The sequence below is a fragment of the Strongylocentrotus purpuratus genome, unplaced genomic scaffold, assembly GCF_000002235.5.
Source record: "Strongylocentrotus purpuratus isolate Spur 01 unplaced genomic scaffold, Spur_5.0 spur5_scaffold_8, whole genome shotgun sequence".
NCBI classification, from domain to species: Eukaryota; Metazoa; Echinodermata; class Echinoidea; order Camarodonta; family Strongylocentrotidae; genus Strongylocentrotus; species Strongylocentrotus purpuratus.
The window spans coordinates 26,483,344-26,509,261 of record NW_022145614.1 but is presented as its reverse complement, the minus strand read 5'-3'; the positions used below and the strand labels follow the sequence as shown (position 1 = coordinate 26,509,261).

General features: G+C 35.6%; 1 protein-coding gene across 1 annotated transcript; it reads right to left on the bottom strand.

Moving 5' to 3' along the window:
• Window positions 1–5,154: 5,154 nt before the first annotated feature.
• Window positions 5,155–25,424, bottom strand: LOC105442306 (5'-nucleotidase-like). Its single transcript, XM_030975106.1, has 8 exons — window positions 24,850–25,424; window positions 16,085–16,298; window positions 12,901–13,089; window positions 11,257–11,463; window positions 9,764–9,997; window positions 7,518–7,673; window positions 6,266–6,463; window positions 5,155–5,348 (listed from the first exon to the last, which is right to left on the bottom strand). Exons 1-8 carry the CDS (start codon window positions 24,874–24,876, stop codon window positions 5,161–5,163), a joined length of 1,413 nt encoding a protein of 470 aa, XP_030830966.1. The 5' UTR covers window positions 24,877–25,424; the 3' UTR covers window positions 5,155–5,160.
• Window positions 25,425–25,918: the final 494 nt, after the last annotated feature.

Below are 25,918 nucleotides of genomic sequence, written 5' to 3'. Positions count from 1 at the left end.
AAAAGAAAATTCATATAAATAGCTTATCGTGGATAATAATGTTTGCAACACGTATTGCAAGGATGTGAAATGATTCACAGGATTATTTTTCCTTTGAAGGAAATTTATATAAATGGCAAATTGTGAATGATAATTTATGTAAAACTTGTGGAAAAGTTGATTCAACGTTTCACCTGCATTGCAAGGATGTGATCATGTTTTGGAAAATATTATGTAATTTGATAGTTCACAAATAAACCAAAACATTTAAGTTGTAGGTAAGGACATAAAAACAAGAAATACTATCATTATGCGCAATATGCAATTCATGAATGTTACGTTAACAAGATTGTCAATGGTTTTGTTATTTACCAACATGCATGCCTTTTTTTGTTTATTCAAGTCGTTGATGAGATTCTTTTTACGGTACGAATGTATAAGCAAAGAAAAAATTACTAAGCTGGAAGAATGGTTGAATAAACAGTGTACTTTAATTTTTAGCCAATACTTTTTTTCTTTCAATCATTGAGTAACTAATGTAAATATGTATTGAAATTATAGAAATATAAACGTTGCTTGAGGAAATGAGAGACAAAAAATTAAGCATTACGCAAAGATATTTAAATGTGATATTAAATATTTCAATGTGATGATAATAGAGATAAAAATATTGATAATAAAATGTTGTCAACTTTTGACTAGGGCCTGACCACATAAACTTTGTCTTCTTTAAATTTAGTGTCAGCTTATTTTGAAGAAACCACTTTACATTATGTTATTCATGTGATTTTTCTTTGCACTAACCAGCAGTACAGTCTCATCAGCATACATAAGGTACTTCACATTGTTCGATTATAACCGAATTGATAATATAAATTTCCTATTTTCCCCCTAAGAATCCAATTTCTTCACATAAGCATCTAAGTAACATTAATAGTAATTTGTTTTTGTGTGGATGTACATATATATTTTTTCAGTTAAATCGTGAAAAGTGTTAATTTTGATAAACTATTCATATAAAAATTAATGATTATGAGTATACAATATTCAGAAAATAGTATCAATTCTTCAAAGTTCTAAAAAAGAAATTGTAAAACTTCAAGTAAAGCCATAGGGTAATCAAGTTTTGGGGGATAGAAACGGAAATTTATGGGATGATGTCACAAACTGATAAACAAATTGGGAATTTGTGTAGTGATTTTGTAAGTTCCATAGTTTTTCATACTTTAACAAAATATTTTTTGCTCTGTTTCTTTTGTTTTTCTGCATCTATTGAAAGCAAATTATTTTTGGAGTGGACTTTATACCGATATTGACTTAAATATAACATTTGAGAACCTCGAGGGCGTTATATTTTTGTCGAGGGACATTATATTCCGAGACAAAATATAACTCTCCCAGAGAAATGAAATATGATATTTTTCCTCAAGGAAAAAGTCAATATCTGTTATATTATAATGACCTATATATTCGATACAAAACAAGATGCAGTCTCATAATCATTTAAACGTGTGCAATTTCACCGGCACGAGAGCTGCATTACTTGGGCCTGGTCCTGGTCCTGGACTAGTATGACTAAAAGCGGGATGAATGCTAGCAGAAGTGAATGGTGCTGTAGGTCATTTACAATGTAAAAACCGAAAGCACTCACCTTTTAAAAATGTCTCTGCAATCTATATCGCAGTGTTATCACGGACTGTTATCATGCAGCTACATTGATGACTTTCTCAGTAGAACGAGAATCTTTTTCATCAATTATTTAGTCCAATTCTTCTTCACCAATGGAACATTGACAGGTTGAAGCCTAAAGTTGTTTCATGACCAGTTCAGTCCATACGAATTATCAAATACCCTAATGTTGATCCCCGATTTATTTATATGATCGTGTAACCACGTTTCCGTTAAGGCAACTTCATCAATTTTGTTTTGGAATATAAGTTGGAAACCTAAAGTTTTGTTCATTTTTTTCTGGTTGTCATAAAATATGAACCGTCTTTTAACATCATCAAACTTAGCAATCTTGTTGATTTGTGCTGAAAGAGACGGAAATATGAGGTCAATGATATCATGAAATAAGACTCGATTTACAACAAGAAGTGCTGTACCACCATTGTTTAATGACCAGTTCAGTCCATACGAATTATCGAATACCCTGGGATGTTGATCTCCGCCTATACCATCGTGTAACCACTTTCAATTATGAAAATTTCATCAATTTTTTTCTCGAATATTAGGTTGAAATCTAAAGTTGTGTTCGTTATTTTCTGCTTGTCATAAAATACCAAACGTTTCTTTACATCATCAAACTCAGCAATTCTGTAGATTTATGCTGAAAGAGACGGAAGTATAAGGTCAATAATATAGATATAATGACTGCTATGAGAGGCATAGTTGTTTTTATAGGGTCAATGGGACATTACATCTTGCTAACACCCCTCTTACGATGTTATTACGAAGTTGTTGAGGGCCCTGGTTTGCGTCACAGAGGAGGCGATGTCACGCCCAAACCCAAAATATTTCCTTTGAGAAGAAAAGAGGAATAACAAATTGGAACTGATGGATAGTAAGTCTTAAATCATAACACAAATGATTACTTAATTATGTGCAGACTCCTTTTTTCCTTCGTTGTAAATCTGTCAGAGAAGGAGGTGCAAATCCCACATCGTGCCTCTCTTTCAAATACGCTGGTGAGAAGACCGATTTATATTGATCGTTAACATCACTATCATTAAGTTGGGTTTCTTCTTTTACTTTATTTTACCGACAATGAGACAAGCCGCACAATGACTTTCGTGTCTGCGACAAAGGAATTAAAATATTCCTATCCATTTCATAAATCATATTTTGTAATGACTTAAATTTATTATAATCATATCAATCCCACTCTCTTTGATAAAACACACACACACACACACACGCACACGTACATACAAAACAAACTCACCAAAAAAAAGTAGTGAGAGAGACAGATAAGAAGAGAAAAGAAAAGAGAAAGAGAAAGAGGAGGGCAGCCTGTAGCAGGGATGATTGACGAATAAAGTACTATCGATATTAGTCTAGACATGGAAATCTCTTGTTTGGATTGGGGTAAATTAATAATAATTTGCGTTTTTTGTGCGTGAGAAGGTTGAGACCTTAAAACAAAAGGGAGAATATAAAGTAAACAACATCCAAATAATGACAACAGAAGAGGCAAAAAACACCATTAATATTAATTTTTACATAAAACTGCTTTATTAGTATATAACCCCTGTAGGATTTTGACGATTCCTATCATTACCCATACTTTTTCTGTAATTCACCAGTTCTATTACTTCTATGAACCCTTTTACCATAGGTTAGTTAGCGTATTACTCAACCTAGCCACAGCTAATTTACTTCAGATATTTAAGAACAGTGCATAACATAATTATATAGATTATCTTTACTTAGTGAATAACCATGATGTGCCAGCAAAAATAGATTATTAAACGCTTGGAAGTTGAATATACATTTTTTTTAAACAGGGACAAAAACGTTCATGATTCTCGTTAACACTAGGTTTGCACTATTTTAAAAGAAATATAAACAATATAAATAAACATTATATGTGGTCTTGTAGTCTAAACGAAATACATGACTCATTCATCCTGTGAATATCATGATATCATGATTTTCATTGGTCAAAACCTGGAAAGAAGGCCAAACTACCTCCGAAAAGCGGGGGAAAAAATAATCATTCAAGTGAATCAACAGGCAAAGAAAATACTTTAGGTCTAGTTGTTATTCAAATTGTATGTCAACTCCCCCTCCCCGAAAAAAGGGGGAGTATTTGGAAGTAACTGTGATTATAAATCATATCGCGTCAGAAAACCTTTCTTACAACGTGGAACATATAAAAAAAATATATATATATAATACGAAAACAACATTTACATCACAATAATCAGAATTACATAATTTAATCCATAAAATAGTTATTAATATTCAATAGGAAGTATAAACTGAAGTACTCAATATTTGTTTAACATTATAATGATGCAAATGCACATACCATTCCCCCAAATGCTAACACTTGATGAAATACGAAACTAAGTCGTTATTTACAATCTTTAACTATTAAATCATATAGTAAAAACGTGTGATAAAGTAACAATCAGCCTGGGATACAACATTTATAATAACTGGATAATATTTTGTGCAAAGTCTTGGTTAGTGCTTAATGAGTACTGTATTCCATCCAACCTAATGAAACTAAAGGCTCGTTCAGACTATTAAATCATATAGTCAAAACGTGTGATAAAGTAACATCAGCCTGGGATACAACATTTATAATAACTGGATAATATTTTGTGCAAAGTCTAGGTTAGTGTTCAATGAGTACTGTATTCCATCCAACCTAATGAAACTAAAGGCTCGTTCAGACTATTAAATCATATAGTCAAAACGTGTGATAAAGTAACAGTCAGCCTGGGATACAACATTTATAATAGCTGGATAATATTTTGTGCGTCTAGGTTAGTATTCAATTAGTACTGTATTCAATCTGGCCTACTGAAACTAAAGGCTCGTTCAGACTATTAAACCATATAGTCGAAACGTGTGATAAAGTAACAGTCAGCCTGGGATACAACGTTTATTATAGCTGTATAATATTTTGTGCGTCTAGGGTAGTATTAAATGAATACTGTATTCCATCCAACCTAATGAAACTAAAGTCTCGCTCAGATATGACGCAGTGAACCTCGGCTATTTTAATTATTGTATAACGTGTAAATGAATAGCTACTGCGCGCAACAAAGGTCCTTCGTGTATTCACTAATCTCGGCGTATTATTATACAAATAATACACAGCATTGGGGGCACTAGTAAGAATTACCCACACTCGGTACCTTTGGAACAGTCTAAGACGCCCGAGGCGATAGCCTAATGCCCGAACAAAATTATGTGTATTATTTGTTTTATAAGATTATGTTTTATTTGTTTTATGAAATGATGTTTTAGAACATGATTTTACTAGTGACCGGTCATTATCCAAATTATGCGTTAGGCAAAATAAATGCCTGGTCACGTGTACGCTTTCAAACAATCATTTGATTAGGATCCACGTCATCATCTTATAATATGAGATGTTCATACAGAAACGTGAAGTGTATTACTCTTACGTCATCATACAAAAAAAAGCAACCGTCTAAACGAGGCTTAAATCTTGAAGGCCATCATGCTTCCGAGAAAAACTAGGAGCAAAACCCCCAGAGATGGCGCTGTGAGCATTGTGGATGCATTTGGTCGATTCTCCTCGTCATAGATCACGATACGAGCCGAGGTGCTTGCCATGATTGGGGAAAAATCATTGAGGTAAGACACGGCTACGTCGACGTCCAGGCTTCCTAATGAATCCAAAGAGACAATTAGGGGTAATAGGTGACAGTAGAGGTACAAAACAATTAAAAATAGATCTTGAATGCAAGGCAATTTCAAAGGACATTTGTATCATCTATCGAAATATTGGAATGTTACCATGATTACTATGACGTGTAAGGTAATTCAAACTGATCCTTAGTACAATAGGTTCTAGACATTTCTCTTGAGTAAATTTCTCGAAACGCTTAGCGATCGCGTTTTAGTAAATATCTTAGGCAAATTGTAATTCACGGATCGAGGACGATATCGGGGGTCTGATCCCACGCCGCCAGCATACATGCAGTCAACATTACAGTCAAGGATTTGAGAACATGCAGGCTGATGAACTCATGAAACGTCGATTCAAATGAAAATGCAAACAACGATAAGTTCAAGTTCAAGCTTTATTTATCATTCTTTCATCACACACATTACAAATATGACATGAATATAACAAATTCTCAGAATATTGCGTTACAATAGAAAGATGAGACGGCCTTGATTGAAAGCAGGGCTTGTGGAATTAAGGTCCATGATGAGTAGCTTAGGTAAATATTTGAATGGTCCATGCTGATTCATAGATCTTGTGGCAGATTAGCCTTGTGCTATACAGTTATCCATATAAAGTCTCCTGCTACTATTTACATTTCTCATAAGGCTTTTTTACCGGGATGCGTTGTGGCGTGCGCCTGTAATCCATATAACAATAGAAGTTACAAATTGATTCAGCCGAGGACGTACTGGTTCGAAACTGAGTCACGTCTTTCGGATGGTGACGTTAAAGGTCGGTCTCCAGACGTAAATAATCATATTTGATTGATACACGTCTGTAAAAACCCAATTACACACACCTACTCCACAACTTCACAAGAAAAATATACTAAATTCGTAAGAATTCATATACCTCTTACTCGACTGATGGTACTTTCGAGAATGATGGTGTATCCCTCCTGACCACCAGATATGTAACTGTTCATCGCAACATGGTAAACGGTTTCGACGTCGATAGCTTCGTATCCGTCATCACATGAGTCACATGGAAGTTTGACACTCAGGACGCGATCACCGTTCTCGTGCGTTAGGTCGTATTCGACCACCGCTCCTAAAATAAATGTAGGCATAAATAAAAACTCATTAATGACTCCATTGTGATCAAATGTATTATAGTTAGATGGAAATCGTGTGAAATAGAAAAACGTTGTTGAATAAATTTCAAGCCTCACATAGTTTTAATCACCTAAAGCCTCGTTTAAATATGACTTGGTAAACCGCGGCGGTTTTTTGTTGATGATGTCGATAATGTACTGCGCTTCACTTTTCTGCATCTTTTAACAAAGAGCTGAGTAGGACCTTTGAAATTTGCCATTCAGCTTCACATTAATTAAAAAATCAAAAAAAGTCGACAGGTATTTTTGGGCGGTTTACTGTGTCATATCTCAACGGGCGTTAAAGCGTTGTAGACGTAGCACTGCGACACCGATAAGCGCGGTCTTTTACAAGCCACAAGAGAGTGACGGCAAAAGCGAATGCAATACTCTTGCATAATTACTGTTCCACGCACTAAGTGTCTCCATTGGTTGGAATAGCGTGTGTAAAAACGCAAGCAAAATCATGCCTCTTATTCAACAGGCATACTTTGATATATATCTTTCTTTTTGTTTGTCATTTGAGCTACATTTCTTTTCGAAATTCAGAATGGCCTGATAAAATGTGCAGATTTATATTTGTACCTGAAAGCTGCAAAAAGGCAGTCGACGCCTTTTAATAATAATAATAATTAATCATAGGCATTTCTATATCGCCGTCTATCTAGAAATTCTATTCCGGGGCGCATTAATTATTATTTCAGCGCTCTAGCATTTTCAAGGAATTAATTCCTGCCAGGTACCCATTTACCTCAGCTGGGTCGAGTACGGCAAACGAAGATTAATGCCTTGCCAAAGGACATTAGTGCCGTATCGGGGATCGAACCACGACCTTTGACTTTCAAGTCAAGTGCTTTTAAACCGCTCGACGACTACACTTGTTTTATTACACAGGCATAAATGGATATAAATTTCTCCCTTTAAACAAAAAAATCTACTAATATCAAGCAAATTTCTGTTTAAAATGCAAAATGGGCGCAGTAGTTATCATGTTTATACCAATCGTAATACCTGAAAGCTGCAAGAAGGCAGTCGATGCAGAAGAAGTTTCAAAACCAGTAACGGATTTCTCAAGAATGGCTATGATAGATTCCCCAGTTAGTTCAAGAAGGTCGATAGTGTCACCGTAGGGAATGGTGCGTGTCAGGTCACTGATGGTGATGTTGCCTATTCAGAGATCATACCACAGATTATCTTCATTTATAACTGTGATCAATAATTAAATTGGAAATACAAATTACGTAGTATAAAGTATACAAATATTGACTGGTAGGGTGTGTAATGTGATGTGTTTTGTACCGCACCAGATATGCCGATTTTCCTGATTGGCTTAAAACCCTTCATACAAAAAAATAATCAGGCAATCATAAAAATTACAAGCAAATGTCGTCACGGTATACTAGCCGTCTTAATATTTATCGTTCATCAAGATCACTATCAATTGTCAAAACTCTTAACGTTATTACACTGTCAGGTTTTTTTCTTGAGTATGACCACGATCAAATGTAACTTGAAAGACACAGTATTATTAACAAATGGCTTGGTCAACATGCATATGCCGACAAATTTAGATCACACACACAAAAAAGCGCACATTTTCTATTTCAGGCCATGGAGCCATTATAATAATAATAATAATATGGATATTTATATAGCGCCGGTATCCGCCAGGCTCTGACGCTCATGGCGCTGTACATACATGTATTTACTATCACAAAAAATAACTTTCTTAACAAAAATAAAGTAAACTAAAACAACACAAATTATTACGCCACATTGACATGATTAAATAGCACTGTTTAGAAAGAGATAGGTTTTTAGAGCAACTTTGAAGGCATGAAGGGTAGTTAAATTACGAATACTAAGTGGCAGCTTATGCCATTATGCTATCATTCGTGTAACATTAAAAAATGTCAAGCATTTCTTCAGGCACAATTCACTCAATTCTGAATATTAGACAATACCAGTGGCCGATCTAGGAAGCACAGGAATCATGCCCCCTTAAAAACAAACAAACAAACACACAAGCGACCCCCCAAAACACCAATCTGGTATACTTAAAGTTGCTAAGAAAAACGTGCTTCCTGGTTTGTTCTCTCATTGTGGCCCGATCCCCTAAGAATTAAATATCTTCCTTCGTCTGCTTGATTGTTAGCAAAATTTAGACCCCCTACCCCTCCCGGAGCATTCTGGATCCGCCCTTGTGTAATTTTACGACACAAATGTTATTGATGTTATGTTGTTATTATGTTTTATAATCTGTATAAATTTGTTCGTTGTTTGTAACACACCTGTACCATTGAACAACGAATTTCCATTTTCATGGACGATAAATCAATTCGATTCAATTCAATATAATCAGAGTTTCATGAAAAAGTACAGACCAAAGTTTTCTATTTTCATTGGCAAATGTTATTGATGTTATGTTGTTATTATGTTTTATAATCTGTATAAATTTGTTCGTTGTTTGTAACACACCTGTACCATTGAACAACGAATTTCCATTTTCATGGACAATAAATCAATTCGATTCAATTTAATATAATCAGAGATTCATGAAAAAGTACAGACCAAAGTTCTCTTTTTTTATTGGCAAATGTTATGGTTTGATTATAAAGTTGGGGGCAATGGTTGATAGTTTCAGTCGGTTATAAGGGAGGGTGACACAAGAGGGATTAGGGTGCGACCCCACCCCCATTTATCATTATTGCGGGTAAATCTTCTTTCTTGCAGGGGAAACAAACCTCCAACGACTTATTTCCATCCTAAAATGTCAGCAAGTGGGAGGGGCGTCGGCTAAATCATGTCTACAAGTATGCCGACAATTTTCAAACAAGCAACCCCCATCCCCCCCAAAAAAAAATATTAAAAAAATCTACGGTTTATTTTCAGGCTATCAGCATCAATTGACGCCCCTTGTATACATCTTACTTCAACATTAAATTCTCCTCAGTCCCAAGCATCCCACATTAAAGTTTTCGACAATAAAGTATCCTAAATATCTTATGATTTTTTTCTTTTTTCGGAATCCCCCCTTCATTAGTCATTTAAGCTCGTATTCTACTAAAATTATACCCGACGCTGGGCTTAAGCTTCAAATCGGATTTAACAAAGAAAGTTAGTCTGATCGAAGTCTAGTTTTTCTTCGTTACACGTGGTCTCAGACCCAGGATCGTGTTTAACTGAATTAGTAGTATATAATATGTATTATACCAGGTGTACTAGAATAGTTATTGAAACCATCGTTGACTCATTACCTTGGTCTATAGATGAAGCAAAACTCCCGGTCGATGTGATGGCGATGTCGACATCCCATCCCATCCCGTGAGCGAACCTCATCGAGTCCGTCAGCATGCTACCCATGCTGCATTCACCGACACCGCACACGCTGAGGCTTCCTACCAACTCGACGTCGGCTGATCCAACCACGGTATTCGAGGTAGCGTCGACTAGAACTTTCCATGCTTCGACCTCAGCTAGCACTTCAGGGTCTAACACGACAAAGAATCCATTGATTCACAGTAAACGCAATCGCAAAGACTTTCGAAAAAAAGTAGGTTAAAGGGATTGGGTAACTTTGTCTCAGATTCTGAAACAAAATCCTGGATTTATCTCATGCTGCAATGATAATTATAAACCTTTAACGTCAGTCAAGAACCCCGATCACCTGTCTGATTTTCAAGATATTCATGATGAGAAATCGAAATCAAATTTTGCTTTTTCCTAACGGTTTTCATAACACTACAGTCTATTAAGGAAAACGAGTATGGTAAAAATCGGTCACTAAAAGTTTTGTTTTACTTTTTTGAGGCACTTCATGATCATTCTGAAGCGCAATTTTTGTAGGGCTTCAATTATTACACCATATCACAGACACTGATAACACGTAGGGCCGTGCATCTAAGATTTAATATTGTTAAATGATGCCTTTAAGGGCGATTTCAATACCCGATTGTATTGCTTTAAGAAATCATGTTCGGATCTGATTAATATGTAACATATTAATATGTCCCAAAACGAGTGCCTAACTGAACGATGATGAGGGAGATAAAGCATTTATGTCAGCAGCTGCTTGGTTATGGAACAGACTCCCGAAATCAGTTAACAATTGTATAGATGCCGTTAAGAGACAACTAAAGACACATCTAATACCAAGTGTTAACTCCTGAATATGTTTTGTTCTGTTTTGTTATAAGCACTTTCAGAGCATTTTTTCCTACCATCAATTTTTCTCCTCCCCCTATGATGGCGGTGCCCCCTGGAAGGAAAAAAATTATCACCAAATAAGGTGCTTTCACAAATAGAAGATAAATCATAGAAACTGATTAAACGAGGTACGAGGAAAATCAGACAGCTAATACAAAAATAATGGAGACAAATTGGCAACTCTGTCTTGAGACTGTGGTGTCATTAGTTCCATATTCATAAATTATGGTGTATGATTTATGTTCTTCCTCACGAATCTGATTTTTTAAATCCTTTTACCCAAGTGCATTGATGTCAAAATGGCATGTTTTTTATCCACCAACATAATGGAAGTATTTTGCTTTCATAAACAAAAATAAGAGGATATTTTGGATACCCTTTATATGAGAAGAATTACACTTCTCCCCCCTCAATACTTTTGATCAGTTTCGCGGAATTTTTCCTTTTTTAAGCATCTTATTTGGTGATAACTGTTTTCCTAGAAGTCTTTTGCTAGGCTACGCACGCCACTGCATAGGATGAACCATCACAATGTTTATTATACCTTTTGCTACGTCTTTGTCCAGTACGATGGGATTTCCCGCATATGACGTCACGGCACCCTCATCATCAAATGTGACTTCGAGATAACCAAGATACTTCCCGAAAAGGTAGGCGCTGACGACGGGGATATCGAGACTGTCATTATACGAGGGGTGGATGATTAATGGGTAGTCACCTGTTTTAGCTTCTTCATCATAAGGCGGATCACCTAGCAACAAAAGATATAGAAGTATCTTTAGATCAGTTTAATAGAATTTGATATTTAGTTCTCAGTGGAGATGTAACCCATTACCGGAAAGCTTCAACGGACGCCCAACGGATAGAAACTTTGCAAATAATTATTATCCGGTGGTGAAAGTTGTCTTCGTTGTTGCTCGGGGGATTCATAAATGGAATGATGAGCCAACAAAAGGCAAAAAATGACCTTCTAATTACATGAACAATACAGGAAAATGACCGTCAATGTAACAGACACGTCGGTACGAATAATGGCAAGAACCGGGGAAAAATGAACGAGGAACGAATGAGAAACTAACAAAACATTCTCTCAACGTACATGACATTGTATATAGGACGGATATAGATAGGCTGGTGAATCGTTCACCGGATGCACATATCTTCAGGTTCGAGTTGACCAACCATCTCCACATCACATGATCTCTCCAAGATTCCAAAGGTGAAATTGGGAAATGCTTGGTAGGGCAAGGGCCCAGAGGAAGGCTGCCAGGCCGCGTCTTTTTTTAACCTAACCTTGCCACGCTGCCTGCATATTAATATTTGAATATATTATATATGAATAGTTGCGTAGGCACGGTGTGTTGGAGATCAAAATTAAATCGGCCAGATTCTCGACCTAACCAGTATGCCGCAATGGTAATGAACAATTTATGACCTGGGTAGACATTCGTTTACGGTCAGCCACCTGATTTTCTCGCAATGTCATTCATTTAAACTAAAAATAGCTTTGCACTTGTAATTTTTGTATGAAATCTCATTACTTGATAAATTATCGCATCGAATCCTCTGTCTGTGTGTGTGTCTGTGTGTGTGTGTGTGTGTGTGTGTGTGTGCGTATCATGAATATTTATGAATAGCACATGACGTATGAGCCAATCGAATACAGCGATAGGATGGCAAGGTTAGGTTAAAAAAAAAAAAAGACGCTGCCAGGCCGCCACAAAGTCTTCATTGCCGCCTCCCTAAAGAGGAGGAAACATGCCAAGTCCTGGAAGGAGAAGCTTCCCAGCCTGTGAAATTTGAAGAACATAGATTTCATAAACAAAGCCACATTACTATTAATACTGATCTCCCTGCAGGTCCTAAATTTCTTGTAATCCTTGTATTCCCAGGTACTCATTTTCACCTGGATGGAGAGTGGAGAGATTTTTGGTGGATTGCATTTTTTGGGATAAATCAGGTAAAAATTCTCGATCACAAATTAAGATTTCATTGTTTTCATGACCTTTCTTATGAGAAATCATGGATCAAATATCCCATTTCTAAATTTGTTTTGAAATCTACGCGAAATTTTGACACACCATCATAACGTTCGCACATTTCAAAAGATGGTGTACATGCATGGCTACTGAAATCGCCTTCGCCTACTCACACATCTAGAACCCGACCTTCTCTCGAAGGTACATACCTGTGTAGAGAAAGGTATATGGATGACCTCCAATGACGATGTCGACTCCTTGCACAGATCTCGCGATCTCTTGGTCGATCTCAAAGCTGGAGTCGCTGAGGGCAATGATCTTATTGACACCGTGGTCGTCCACGAGAGCATCAACGGCTGCCTGGACGGACTCGATGACTGGTTCGAATATGAGGTTTCCTGACAATGTCAAATACAAACTAGTTGTTAAGGTTCTCGTTCAAGGTGTATCAACCACTAGACCTCCAACGTTTTCCAGCTATTCTTTTTTTGATTAAATTATAGGAACATACGATCAAACGATAACGTATAAATTGATAGTTTATATGAATGAAAATATGATTATAATAACAATACAAGAAAACAAGAGGAACTGTCGATACCAGATTTTGCCCAAAAGAAATACTAAATTCTGTTTAAGGGCTCTCTTTGTTGTTTTAAAATGCAACAAAAATAAAAGAATAAATATTAGATAACTAAAAAAAGGAACAAATTACCCTATCCCTTCCTATGATCTTCATACGAAAAGAGATTAAGACTTTTTAAGGAGAGGTCAACGCAATGTTTGTTTCATTATTTCAAAAAACAGAAAACAAGAGAAATAATTTAGTTCAGTGAAAAGTTCTAAGAAGACCCTGTAAGTGCGTACACATTTATGAAGTTGTAAACTCAGTAGTCTACCTTGCGAGCACTTTTCCCATTTCATATGATTGTACTGATAATGCTATTTGAAGAAAGTTTTGCGTAGTTTAATTAATCACAAAATAAAAAGTTATAACTTTCTTATATTTTATATGATTTTCCAAGCTTTTACTAGTCTCTCAAAGCGTTTCTTCATAGTACACACTGTAAAAAAGAATTTGTTCATTGGTAATTTTTACGTATTTTTCCATGTAGAATTTACTTGAAAACATTAGTTTTGCCACTTACGCACTAAATTTAAGTCTTGCTAACTCAAACTTTCAATTTAGTAGAACATACGTGGAATATTTAATTAAAATCAAATACATAAGAACTTTAAGTAATTTCAGCTTGTATTAATTTAGTAATTTTAACTCAAAATCAGAAATTATACGTATTACTCAAACAATTTATGTTGATTATTCTTATCTTTTTAAAGTAAGGACCGATGCAGTGCGTAATAGAAATATTCACATAATTTATGAATATTCATTAAGACCAAATTAAACTCTTTTTTAAATAAAACAATTCTTTTTTGTGATTGAATGAACATTTAAGGACTTTAAAACATTTACTAATTCATTTAACATGGCTAAGCAAAGACAAGACAATTTTTAATTGCTGCCCAGTTCAAAACAAATCAAAACTTGATATTTCAGGAAATTGTCAACCAATTTTCCTTTTAAGATGCTACGATCAAGTATATATAAAATTTGGAGCCTTTCAATATGTGTCGAATTGAAGCGTATGTAATAGTTTGTGATGGTGGTAGATAAATATATACGATTAAATCTTAAATAGAAGTAATGAATGATTATTGGATGTTACTTGTTAGATTAGATGGGTACCAAATCGTGCAATATGTAATCCTATCATAGCTTTTTTTTAATTATCTAAAATGATTACAATACTTAAATTATTTACTTTAATGTAACTCGATTTAACTGAGTAAAAATTTATTCAGCAAAATAAGTAAATTCTACTTAAGATGTCGTAGGTAATAGTTACTTGATAAAAATAAGGCAATTCTTTTCCTCAATTTTATTGAGTTATTTCGACTATTATTTTTTTACAGTGCAGTATACCTCAACTTTTTGTTTACTTAAAGGTATTTTTTAACCGTCATTTCAAGGAGACCCATTTATAGATTCCAATCCAATCGCCAGAGTGTTAGAGGGCTTTTCCTTAAAGCTACAAGCCGCTTTACAATTCTCCCCAAAAAAGAAATATAAAGGCCACTTTGATAAACCTAGATAAACACGGCAGGTTGAATCAATAAAACATAATTATAAACATCCGTACTCTTTGAAATTTTTAATAATTAAAAGAAACGACGAAACGTTACAGTTTACGCAACAATTTCAATTTGTCAAATAACTTGTATATACTTTTTACTTATTTATTTCAGTCTTCTTCATACAGTGTGGCCTTTTAAAAAATGACTATTTTGCCAAGGTACCCTCACTGTACAATTAAATACACTGTTGGTCATAATGGTGGAATATTTATTTTTACCCCAGTTTACGGAAGGATTTTTAGAAATTATTTATTTCTAATAGATCTAGATAATGGCATACATTCTCAGATTTTATTGAATATTAATTTGCGAGTGTTTGTTTTGCGTGACTGCTAAATCATATATGTGCTACTATGCTAATCAGCTAGGGAACCTACGTCCTTAAATCATAATTGACAGTAATGAGGATTAATGCCTCACAAAAGGGCACTAATATAGCTGATCGACACGATTTTTATACTGGGGCCTCACAGTAACGAGGCCATTGCTTAGCCCCTGAATCATGACTGTACGCAGTGTTTGCTAGGGTACGCGGCCCCTTCCACAAATCCCCCAAAACGATGAAAATGCAATAAATTGTCAAAAAATCATTACATTTTCCCCCGGCCCCCAACATAAAAAATTCCTCTGTAGGGCCACGCATTATGGTTCAAGGCATGGCCACACAGAGAAATTTTTCCTGTTGGGGGCCGGGGGAAAATGCAATGAATTTTTGACAATTTATTGCATTTTCTTCGTTTTGGAGGATTTGTGGGGGCGGCCGCGTACCCTAGCAAACACTGCGTACAGTCCTGATTCAGGGGCTAAGCAATGGCCTCGTTGTTGTGAGGCCCCAGTATAAAAATCGTGTCGATCAGCTATATTAGTGCCCTTTTGTGAGCATTAATCCTCATTACTGTCAATTATGATTTAAGGACGTAGGTTCCCTAGTTGATTAGCATAGTAGCACACATTATGATTTAACAGTCACGCAAAACAAACACTCGCAAATTAATATTCAATAAAATCTGAGAATGTATGCCATTATCTAGATCTATTAGAAATAAATAAATTTTTAAAATATTTCCCTAAACTGGGGTAAAAAAAATTATTCCACCATTATGACCAACAGTGTATATGCAAGCATTACAACTATTAAAAACATAATGAATTTAGACAACGTTTGCATTATATAAAAAAATCGTCAGATGTTCGTACCTGTCATAGCCAGATCGGGAGTTTCTGGTTTGGTGACTCCAACCACGCCTACCTTTTCACCTCCTACAGTGATCACGTGACTCCTGGAGAGGAGGGGCTGCATGGATGGTTCATTAGAGGTATTGATGTTGGAGCTCACGGCAGGAAATTCGATTTGCTCTAAAAACGGCACCAGTCCTGGAACATCTCTTAAAAACTCACTTTTTGCCAAGCCCTGCAAGTTCGAGATCAAAATCATTTTACACTTGAAAACTTATTTCCTTGTATATGAAAATGCACATATATATATATATATATATATCAAAGAAAACGTTTGAAGAAAAAAAGAAAGCTCTTGTGTCGAATGGGGGTGCTGATGTGGACTTGAAAATAAAACCAATTATAGACGCAGGACCAGTATGTCCTGCTCGGCATCGTCTAAGCAAGCTGATTGATATTGTGCTGAAACCAGCTTTTTCTAGAATCATCTACCTGAAAATATTGACGATAATAGTTTTGTTTGGTTACGTTGGATGTTGATAGTCTATATATTTATATTGATCATCAGATTAGATAAGATGCCATTCGATATTGGTTGGAAACATAATATCAAGAGTTGAAAACCTAGAATAACCGAAGGGTTTGTTCTAGAAGTCGCTGAATTTAATTCTGTGTAATAGCTAGTATACTTCAATTTATTGATTCATTTTATATACAAATCAAAGGAAAATATTTTATCAGATACCTCGATGAAAAAAAAGTAACGAGACATTTAAGTATTTGGCGATATTCTGCAAACTCCACAAACAGCTATTTAATTAAAAATGGAGGTGTCAGGAGAGAAGATATCGTTCCTGGATATAAATGTAATGGGGTTAAGTAGAAAATTGGAGACGGATATATATTATAAAGTAACTGACACTCTTAATGCTTGCAATTTTTACTCCTGTCATCCACGACACACAAAAAGAAATACCGTGTGAGTCAAAAAAAAGTTTAGAAAATTGCTAATTATTTTTAAAATCATCTATAAACAGTAGATTATTATACATCTGGTGAAAGAGTGTTTTATCCTAAATCATTTGGTACCACTTTTGTGTGGTATGTGTTCACGCTTGGATGAACAGGTGGCATTGTTTGCGAGATTAATAATTTTTAACAGTAAATTAAATTTGAATTCGAAAACACTAAACTTAAAAGTTACCTTTTCATTCACATCTCTAGAAACTTGCTTTGTGTCTTAATTTAAATGGTTGTTAAATGCAATATGTCAGAGAGACAGGAGATATTTGAGGGAATAAAATGACAATCCGTCGCCACCACATAAGATATTTTGAATAAATCAAGTCTTTAATTGTTCAGAGTAAACATTATATCAAGATGTGCAAAAGGATAAGTCCAGACTTTGACGTACTACACCTTTTTACAGAATGAGAACAAACAATGAAACAGAATGTGTTACAACAGAAAATGTTTCATGAATTTATTTCAGCCACACTGAACAAGTGTTAATTCAACAGACAGAATGATGTGGTTATTGTGAATTACTTTGCTTTCATAATGTACTTATGATATCACTACTTTTGCTGATATAACAAAAAACGCATTACGTGATAGTGAACTACAAATCGAGATAGGTATCATCCGAAATAATTTTGAAGATGTAATAATACTTAAATGATAGTTCCGTTCCAGGCGACGCACCATTAAAGCGCAATTGTCTTGCAAATATCGTTTGTATAATTTGTTGCACTTGTTTTCAATTTGTAAATTGAAATTGACTATTTGCCGAAATTAAATTGAAACCGGTAATGGTAAAGAATTGAACTCTCGAGGATCTTTATTTCAAATGTTTGAATTTGTATCACAATATATATATATATATATATACCTAAATATATATATGTATACATATATCTGAATGAGTGTGTGTGCGCGCGTGTGTGTATATTATGCAGTATCTACAAAAACTGAGCACACCCTTTTGCAAAACGCTAAACATTCCGATGTTACTCCCCATCGCTGTCCTTCCATTTTGACAGTAATGGGGAACTTTGATTTAAGCTACGCAACCAGTATTCTCTATTTTCCTTTCACATTGTTCATTATTATGATATTTGCCAAAGCTGTTGTACAGGTTATTTCTATATTGGTGCAGAATTTAAGTTTTGCTGCCTGTAAAACACAATGATTTGGTTGATCATTCCTAGTCAATAACAAATTTTTCATTAGGGTTTAAATTTTCCAGCTTTGTGCAGAGAAGACAATAATCATTCACCCATACACCAAACTAAAGCCTCGGCAAATTTGAACATGTATTTGCAATTCAACGAACCAATGCGAAACAGATAATACAATATACCCGAGCAATATAATTACAAGAGAGAAGAAAAAAATCGGAGATCTTATCTTTACGATTTCTCTTCTTATCATTATTATTAATTTTGCTGTCTGTGAAACTCAACAACTTTGTTGATCATCCCAAGTCAATAACAACCTTTTCATTGGTGTTGAACTTCCAGCTTTGTGAAGGTAAGACATTGAACAATACTCATTCACCCATATACAAAAAGAAAGCCTCGGCAAATTGAAATGTATTTGCAAATGAACGAACCGAGAGGGAAAAAAAAACTTGTTGAATTCGGAACTAAAGTATTCTTCTGCTGTCAACAAGTATGATTTATCTTTTGATACTAACTATGTTTTAAGCAAAATCAAGTCATCAACCAAATTTCAGTAGCGTCATCAGACATGTTTTTTCAAATCAGGAACATTCATAGAACATTCTAGAGTACTTCAGCGAATAGCTGAACCGATATGGACTCTTTGTAAACGTAACTGACACTTCATATGGGATAGGTCCAGAATTTGATGTACCTTTTTATAGAATGAGAACAAACAATGAAACTGAACAAAAGACAAAAGGAAATATTTCTTAAATTCTTTTTAGCCAGAGCTTTACAAGTTTTAATTCAATATAGAGAATGATACGGTTATTGTATGAATATGTATGCATAATGTTTTTTTTATGATATGACTAGTTTTTCTTATATAACAAAAAACACATTACGTGAAAGTGAAGTACAAATGGAGAACGATATCGACACAAAATAATTTTGATGTAACAATACATAAATGATTGTTCCATTCCAAGCGACACGCCATTTTAGCGCAATGTTTTTCGCTGTACTTGTTGGTAATTTTTCATTTTGATTTTTATTAAATTTGCCAAAGTAGTTATGTCCTTGCATTTATTTTGAATACCATTATCCTTTACGTGGTGGTGCAGAATACCAGTTTTGCTGGATGTGAAACCAGGGACGTGATAGAGAAGGACTGGAATCAAGCCGCTCTCCTTTGACCCCATGTTCCAAGCCGCCGAAAAGTTATGCGCTAATCTGCAACTGTTGACCAGGTGGTGAGATAAAAGAGCGCATGAAATTTCAGGATTTAGAATTCCTACATCAGAAAATGGTATCACTGCAACTGTTCGCTGTCCCTTCCAATGATTTCTCACCCATTGTTGAATGTGTAAAGAGTAGAATAAGCGAACACAAACTTGTGTACTTTCATCCTTTTTTAAACTTGAAAAATACAAAAAACACGCGAAAACACGCATTAGCAAACTTAATGTTATTGAAGATTGTAAATCATGGATCAAATAACGGGACATTAAAGCATGCACAAATTAGCGCATCATCCTAAAATATTGAGTTTTTGACAGGATGTAATTTTTCTTTTACCAACTCTGGCACACAAATTAAAGGAAGGACGGAGTTCTAAATTTGAAAATTTGTTTGATGCACTATTCCCAATAAAATCCCAATATAAAGTTTTTGATTTACACTGAAATTTTGCCGGTAATTTAATATTTTGTAATAAATGTAAAACTGGTGCCTGGCTTCCGAAAGTCCCCGCAGTGGAAGCGCGATTCGGAGCATGGAACTTCAAAGCCAAGTGGAATGTTACACATCCCATTGTTACGCTTTAGAACTCAAGAATGCGTTTGAATAAATTACAAGAGTTTCGCCTCCTTTTCTTTCACCTCCCTGGTGAAACCAAGAAGTTTTAAGAGATAGAGACCCAACTGACAACAAATTATTCCAAGCAGCTGCCATTTTCTATGGTTGCACAATAGAATCTACTGGTGTGATGTTACCTTTGATGTCCAAGGTTCGAAGCCGCCAATATCATTGGAAAGCTTGAGACTTGATTTTGTTCACAAAGAACTATCCTTAATATTTCACTTTTTATTTGAACTAACACCGAGAAAATCGAACAGAAGATCTAATATGAATACAAAAGCCTAATTATGTCAAGAAATTTGCTTACATTGTATGAAAGCAGCTTTAATTTGTGAAAAATAGTAACATTTTACAGTCCTAAATCCTGCAATTTGACACTTTTCCGATTATTTTCGGCTCATGAAAATAAAAATTGAATTTGTTCATGTACAGTTTTTTATGATGTTATATATCAGATTAGTGCCAACACATGCCCAGTCGAGTAATTTTGATTAATATTTCAGAAAAATTCTGCTTCATTTCCTTTCGCTTGCCTCCTGTAAAGGTAAGCACTGTGTACTGCTCGTATTATCGGACGAGTGGTAGCGAAAATGAGTAATTATCATTACAAAAGCGTATTTCCCTTTGAAAGTGGCCAGTTAGTTTGCAGCTGGGCAGGAATCTTTTGTCTACGTATCTGCTTGGAAGATCTAATTAAGCACATGCCTGACATATTTTCTCCTGGCGGCATCGAAGATGGTTCATATGGAATGTGCTAGATAGGACTCCATCTCTTAAAACTCTTTGGTAAAACATAATAATTTGGTTGATCATTCCTAGTCAATAACAACTTTTTCATTAGGGTTGCATTTTCCAGCTTTGTGAGGGTGAGGCATTGAACAATAATCATTCACCCATACACCAACAGAAAGCCTGGGCAAAGTTGAACATGTATTTGCAAATGAATGAACCAATGCGAAACAGACAGAGCAAGACACCCAAGGAATTCAATTAAAATTCATGAATAGGGAGAAAAAAAAACCTTGTTGAGTTCGGGGAACGCGTATTCTTCTTCTGTCAACAGGAATGAGAGGATTATTAAAATCTGGGACAATCCAGGTAAGTTCCACTCCAGCGTGGGAGAGACGTAACATTCAGATTTATATTTCGATATTAACAAAATTTGAAGCAAAATTAAGGCACCAAACAAACATCAGAAGCGGCATCAGACACGTTTTCTTTTAACAGGAACATACATAGAACATTCTAGAGTACTTCAGCGAATAGCTGAACCGATAGGGACTCGTTATAAACGTAATGGACACTTATGGTACAAAATGAATTAGTCCAGAATTAGATGTTACACCTTTTATAGAATGAGAACAAACAATGAAACTTAACTTAAGACAACAGAAAATATTTCCTAAATTCGTTTTAGCCGGAGCTTAACAAGTCTAAATTCAACATAGAGAACGATGCGGTTATTGTATGAATATGTATGCATATTGCATAATGTATTCATGATATCACTAGCTTTGCTGATATAAAAAAAAACACTTCGTGATAGTGAAGTACTTAATAGAGAAAGGTATCGACACAAAATGATTTTGACTTTGATGTAACAATACATAAATGATTGTTCCGTTCCAAGCGACACGCCATTTAATTAGCGCAATTTTGGTTGTTGCACTTATTTGGTTATTTGTCATTTTGAACTCACTATCTGCCGAAATAATTTGTAACCGAAAATGGTGTAGAATTGAAATCTCAAGAATCTTTACTTCAACTGTTGTCATTGCTATATAAACATATAATTATTTTATAATACATATATATTTAAATAATTATCTGATTGAGTGTATGTGCGCGCGTGTATATGTTAATTATGCAGTATCTAACAAAACAGACCGATTTTCTCCTCACGCTTCGGTTTTGCTGCGGTCGCGTCGCCGTCGCGTCGTCCTTAGGGTGCGTTTATGCTTGATTTTGAAGGTAGAATGAGCGATCGTAAACGCTCATCGTAATCGCATTTCCACGATGTACTATTTATGCTCACTTCTCTGGCTCCTCCGGGCAAATCTGGCTGGGTGGCCTTGCAGCCCTATTCGCAAACCTGCACTGCGCATGCTACGTAGAACCACTAGAGGTCAGTGCGTTGACCCCATTTAAACGCGTTTACACATGATTGTGCGTTTATGCTTCCAAGAATCGTCGATTTTGCAGCATCGCCGATCGTAAACGCACCTTTTTGTGAGTTTACGATCGGCGATCGTGATTGCCGTTTTTCGGTGATTCTACAAAAAATGAGCAAGGACGCAACCGTGTTTTTACCTAAACGCGTAACGGATGCCTGATTCTGGCCAGAAAAAGTTGAGCATAAACATACCCTTAGTCGTATACCCGATTCTCCCCGAGTCAGGCCACGGGAAAGATACGTAGTCTCGTCATGCTTCACTTCCTTTAAACAGTCCGATGTCACTCCCCATTGCTGTGCTCCCATTTGGACAGCAATGGAGAACTTTGATTTAAGCTACGCAACCAGTATTCTCTCATTTCCTTTTGAATTGTCATCCTTAAAATGAGAGTTGACAAAGCTGTTGTATAGGTTATTTTTTTATTTCGAATATCATTATCGTCATTATGGTGATGCACAATTCCAGCTTTGCTGCACGTAAAACATAATAATTTGGTTGATCATTCCCAGTCAAACACAACTTTTTCATTAGGGTTGAATATTTCAGGTTTGTGGGGGTGAGAGGCATTGAGCAATAATCTTTCATCCATGCACCAAACCAAAGCTTTGGAAAGTTTAAACATGTATTTGCAAATCAACGAACCATTGCGAAAAAGATAATACAAGATACCCGAGCAATACAAATAAACTGCATACACAAAAAAGAAGAAAAAAATATGGAAATCTTATCTTGCTTGAGATTTTAGATTTGTCTTTTTATCATCAGTTTTGCTGCCTTTAAAACTCAACAACTTGGTTGATCATTCCTAGCCAATAACAACTTTTTCATATGGGTTGACATTTTCAGCTTTGTGAAGGTGAGACATTGAACAATAATCTTTGATCCATGCACCAAACGAAAGCCTGGGAAAGTTTGAACATGTATTTGCAAATCAACGAACCAATGCGAAACAGAAAGTACAAGATACCCGAGCAATACAATTAAAATAAATAAGAAGAGAGAGGAAAAAAACCCTTGTTGAATTTGAATTTTTCTGCTTTCAACAGGTATGAGGAGATCAGTGGCGTAGATCCTTACGCAAAACCAATTGTTCAGGAGGGGGGGGGGGTGATCTATTCATTCATCCCTCCGAAGGATCTACGCCACTGGAGGAGATGGGTAAAATTGTGGACTATCCAGATAAGTTCCATTCCAGCGTAAGAGACGTGACATTCAGATTTATCTTTTGTTATTAACAAAGTACTAGGCAAAATCTGAGTCATAAAACAAATTGAGTAGCGGCATCAGACACGTTTTTCTATCAAGAACATACATGTAAAACAGATTTTGTATCTACAATGTATATCTGATTCTTGTTATCCAGAATAAATATATTACAATAAAACAAATAAAAAAATAAATAAAAATAGAAAACTTTAGAGTATTTTAGCGAATAGCTGAACAGAAAGGGACTCTTTGTAACCGTAACGGATCTGACCAAAAATGGATAAAGATTTGTTTCCTACTTTTAAACAGTTCGCAAAGCCTGTAAATATTGGGGTTTCGATATGTCTAAATAAGGTATTACCAGCAGCTGATGGTCGCACTCTAAACATAGATATATTTTGTAAAAGTATTCCTTGTTTTAGAGCTAAACGGGAGCATATATGTGTTAATCAGATAGTGTACGTAAATTGTTAAATATTTTTTTATGAGAAGTGGAAATAAATGAAATGGAAAAAAAATTATCAATATTTGTATAGACTTTTTAGCTTATTTGCTTCAGTATTTCTCATACAGGGCGGCCCTTTCAAAAACGAGTATTCTTACAAGGGATCCTCTATGTACAATTACAGACATAAATACATCACATCTAAAACATGATAAATTAAGCCAACGTTTGCACTTTGACCAAAAAAAAAAAAATCGTCGGATGCTTGTACTTTTCGAGGCCAATTTGGGAGTAACCCATGCAGGCACTTGGCTGCCTGAAATCATCCCGTTTCTACATGTTGCGAGCGACCACGTTTTGTCTTTTTATGGTAGTTTAAAGAATATATTACAAGTAGTGTTTTGTTAACTTTGATATATTCTTCCTTATTGTCCTTTTCCTTTGTTTCGTCTGATATCGCTTACAACTTACTAAGTTGTTATGTCGTTAGTTTCTTAAATTATGTAAGATGATTTTAAATGTGTTGACAAACTGATGAAAAAGCGGTTAGAAACATTTGTACTAACCGCTTTAGAAACATAGGTTAGATGCAGGGAATTGGAGACCCTTAAGCACATTTACATAATTTACATAAACATGAAAATGTTACACATACAGAAAGTTTTGTATTCTCTTCAGTATCTTCTTCTCTTTAATTGGTAACAAAATTGTGGTCATGATGTAACTGATTCATAAGATAACAATGATGAATGACGTAAGCACTAAATCAAGACATTTTAAATACAATTTGAATGAAAATGGGATTTTTATGGTTAGTTCAAACACTTTTTGAAAGAGATATATGCAGCCAATAAACTTACTGTAATTTTGAAACGATTTTAAAACAATGTTGCCCAAAGTTATTATTATTAATAAATAATTATGCCCACCACTTACCATAGCATCGTAACCTAGCAGGTTCATAAAGTGTGCCGTTGCATTTCCCTTGTAGAAGTAAAACCAGTCTGTGCCTTGGAACTGGTCACCTGTATCCAGGAAAATGATGTTTTCATTCCCGGAGTCCCTCTCACGAATTTCCTTGAGGACCGTGGCCCGTCGGGCTACCCCTCCAAAGCACCTTTCATCTGCCAGGAGCTCTGGGTTGCATGGTAGACCCGAGCCGCTGATTTATTCGATACGGTCATAACAGTCATTAGTGTGCAAAACCGTAAGGTTAAAGTCTCCGGTGGAGACCTTGACCATTGAAATCAAGGCCAACGCAAGAACCAAACCATTCGAAAACATTTCAGACATCGCAAATGATTTCCTTAAGTTACTTTATCCCCTTGCTACAAGTTGTGCCTGCCAACGCCTTTAGCTAGTCCTGGGTGGAAATGATCCACTTTTATTATTAGCCCGGCAGCCAAATATAGAAATGAGTGTAGCGAGTCCATTGTCTGCGATCACGCGTCCTCCCGAAATTATTCAGGGCGGACTTGCCTGACTGTTGGTTAAACCATGGGGTAAGGTCCATGTTTGAACCCAGCAACGGTTCCTAAACCACCAAGTTTCTCACATGTGTAAAAGTAATTTATCTTCTTGACATGTGATGGATGACCCGTGTTAAAGTTCGCGTGGTCTTTATGTAAATACAAGGGTCAAGTTTTGACCAGTCAGTGGCGTAGCCTGGGTCCAGCCATTGAGGGGGCACTAGCATCACGGGGAGGGCTGGGGGCACTTTTTTGTAGTCAGTAACTGAAAGGAATTTAACATTTCACAGATCGCGGAAGGGGGGAAGGCATGGAAAGGGTTTCTATCGCATTTCTCGTACTATCCCCTCCTCCCTTTGCCTTTCTTCACCCCCTTTCACTTACCCCCTGTCTCTGTCTCTGTCTTTCTTTATCTCTTTCTCTCTCTTTCGCCAATCAATTGAAGGCAATTAGTACCTTAGTACCTCCTCCCCCCGTAACTACACCATTCCATAATTTGTTGTACTAATGGTATTGATGCAATGTGTTTATCTTTT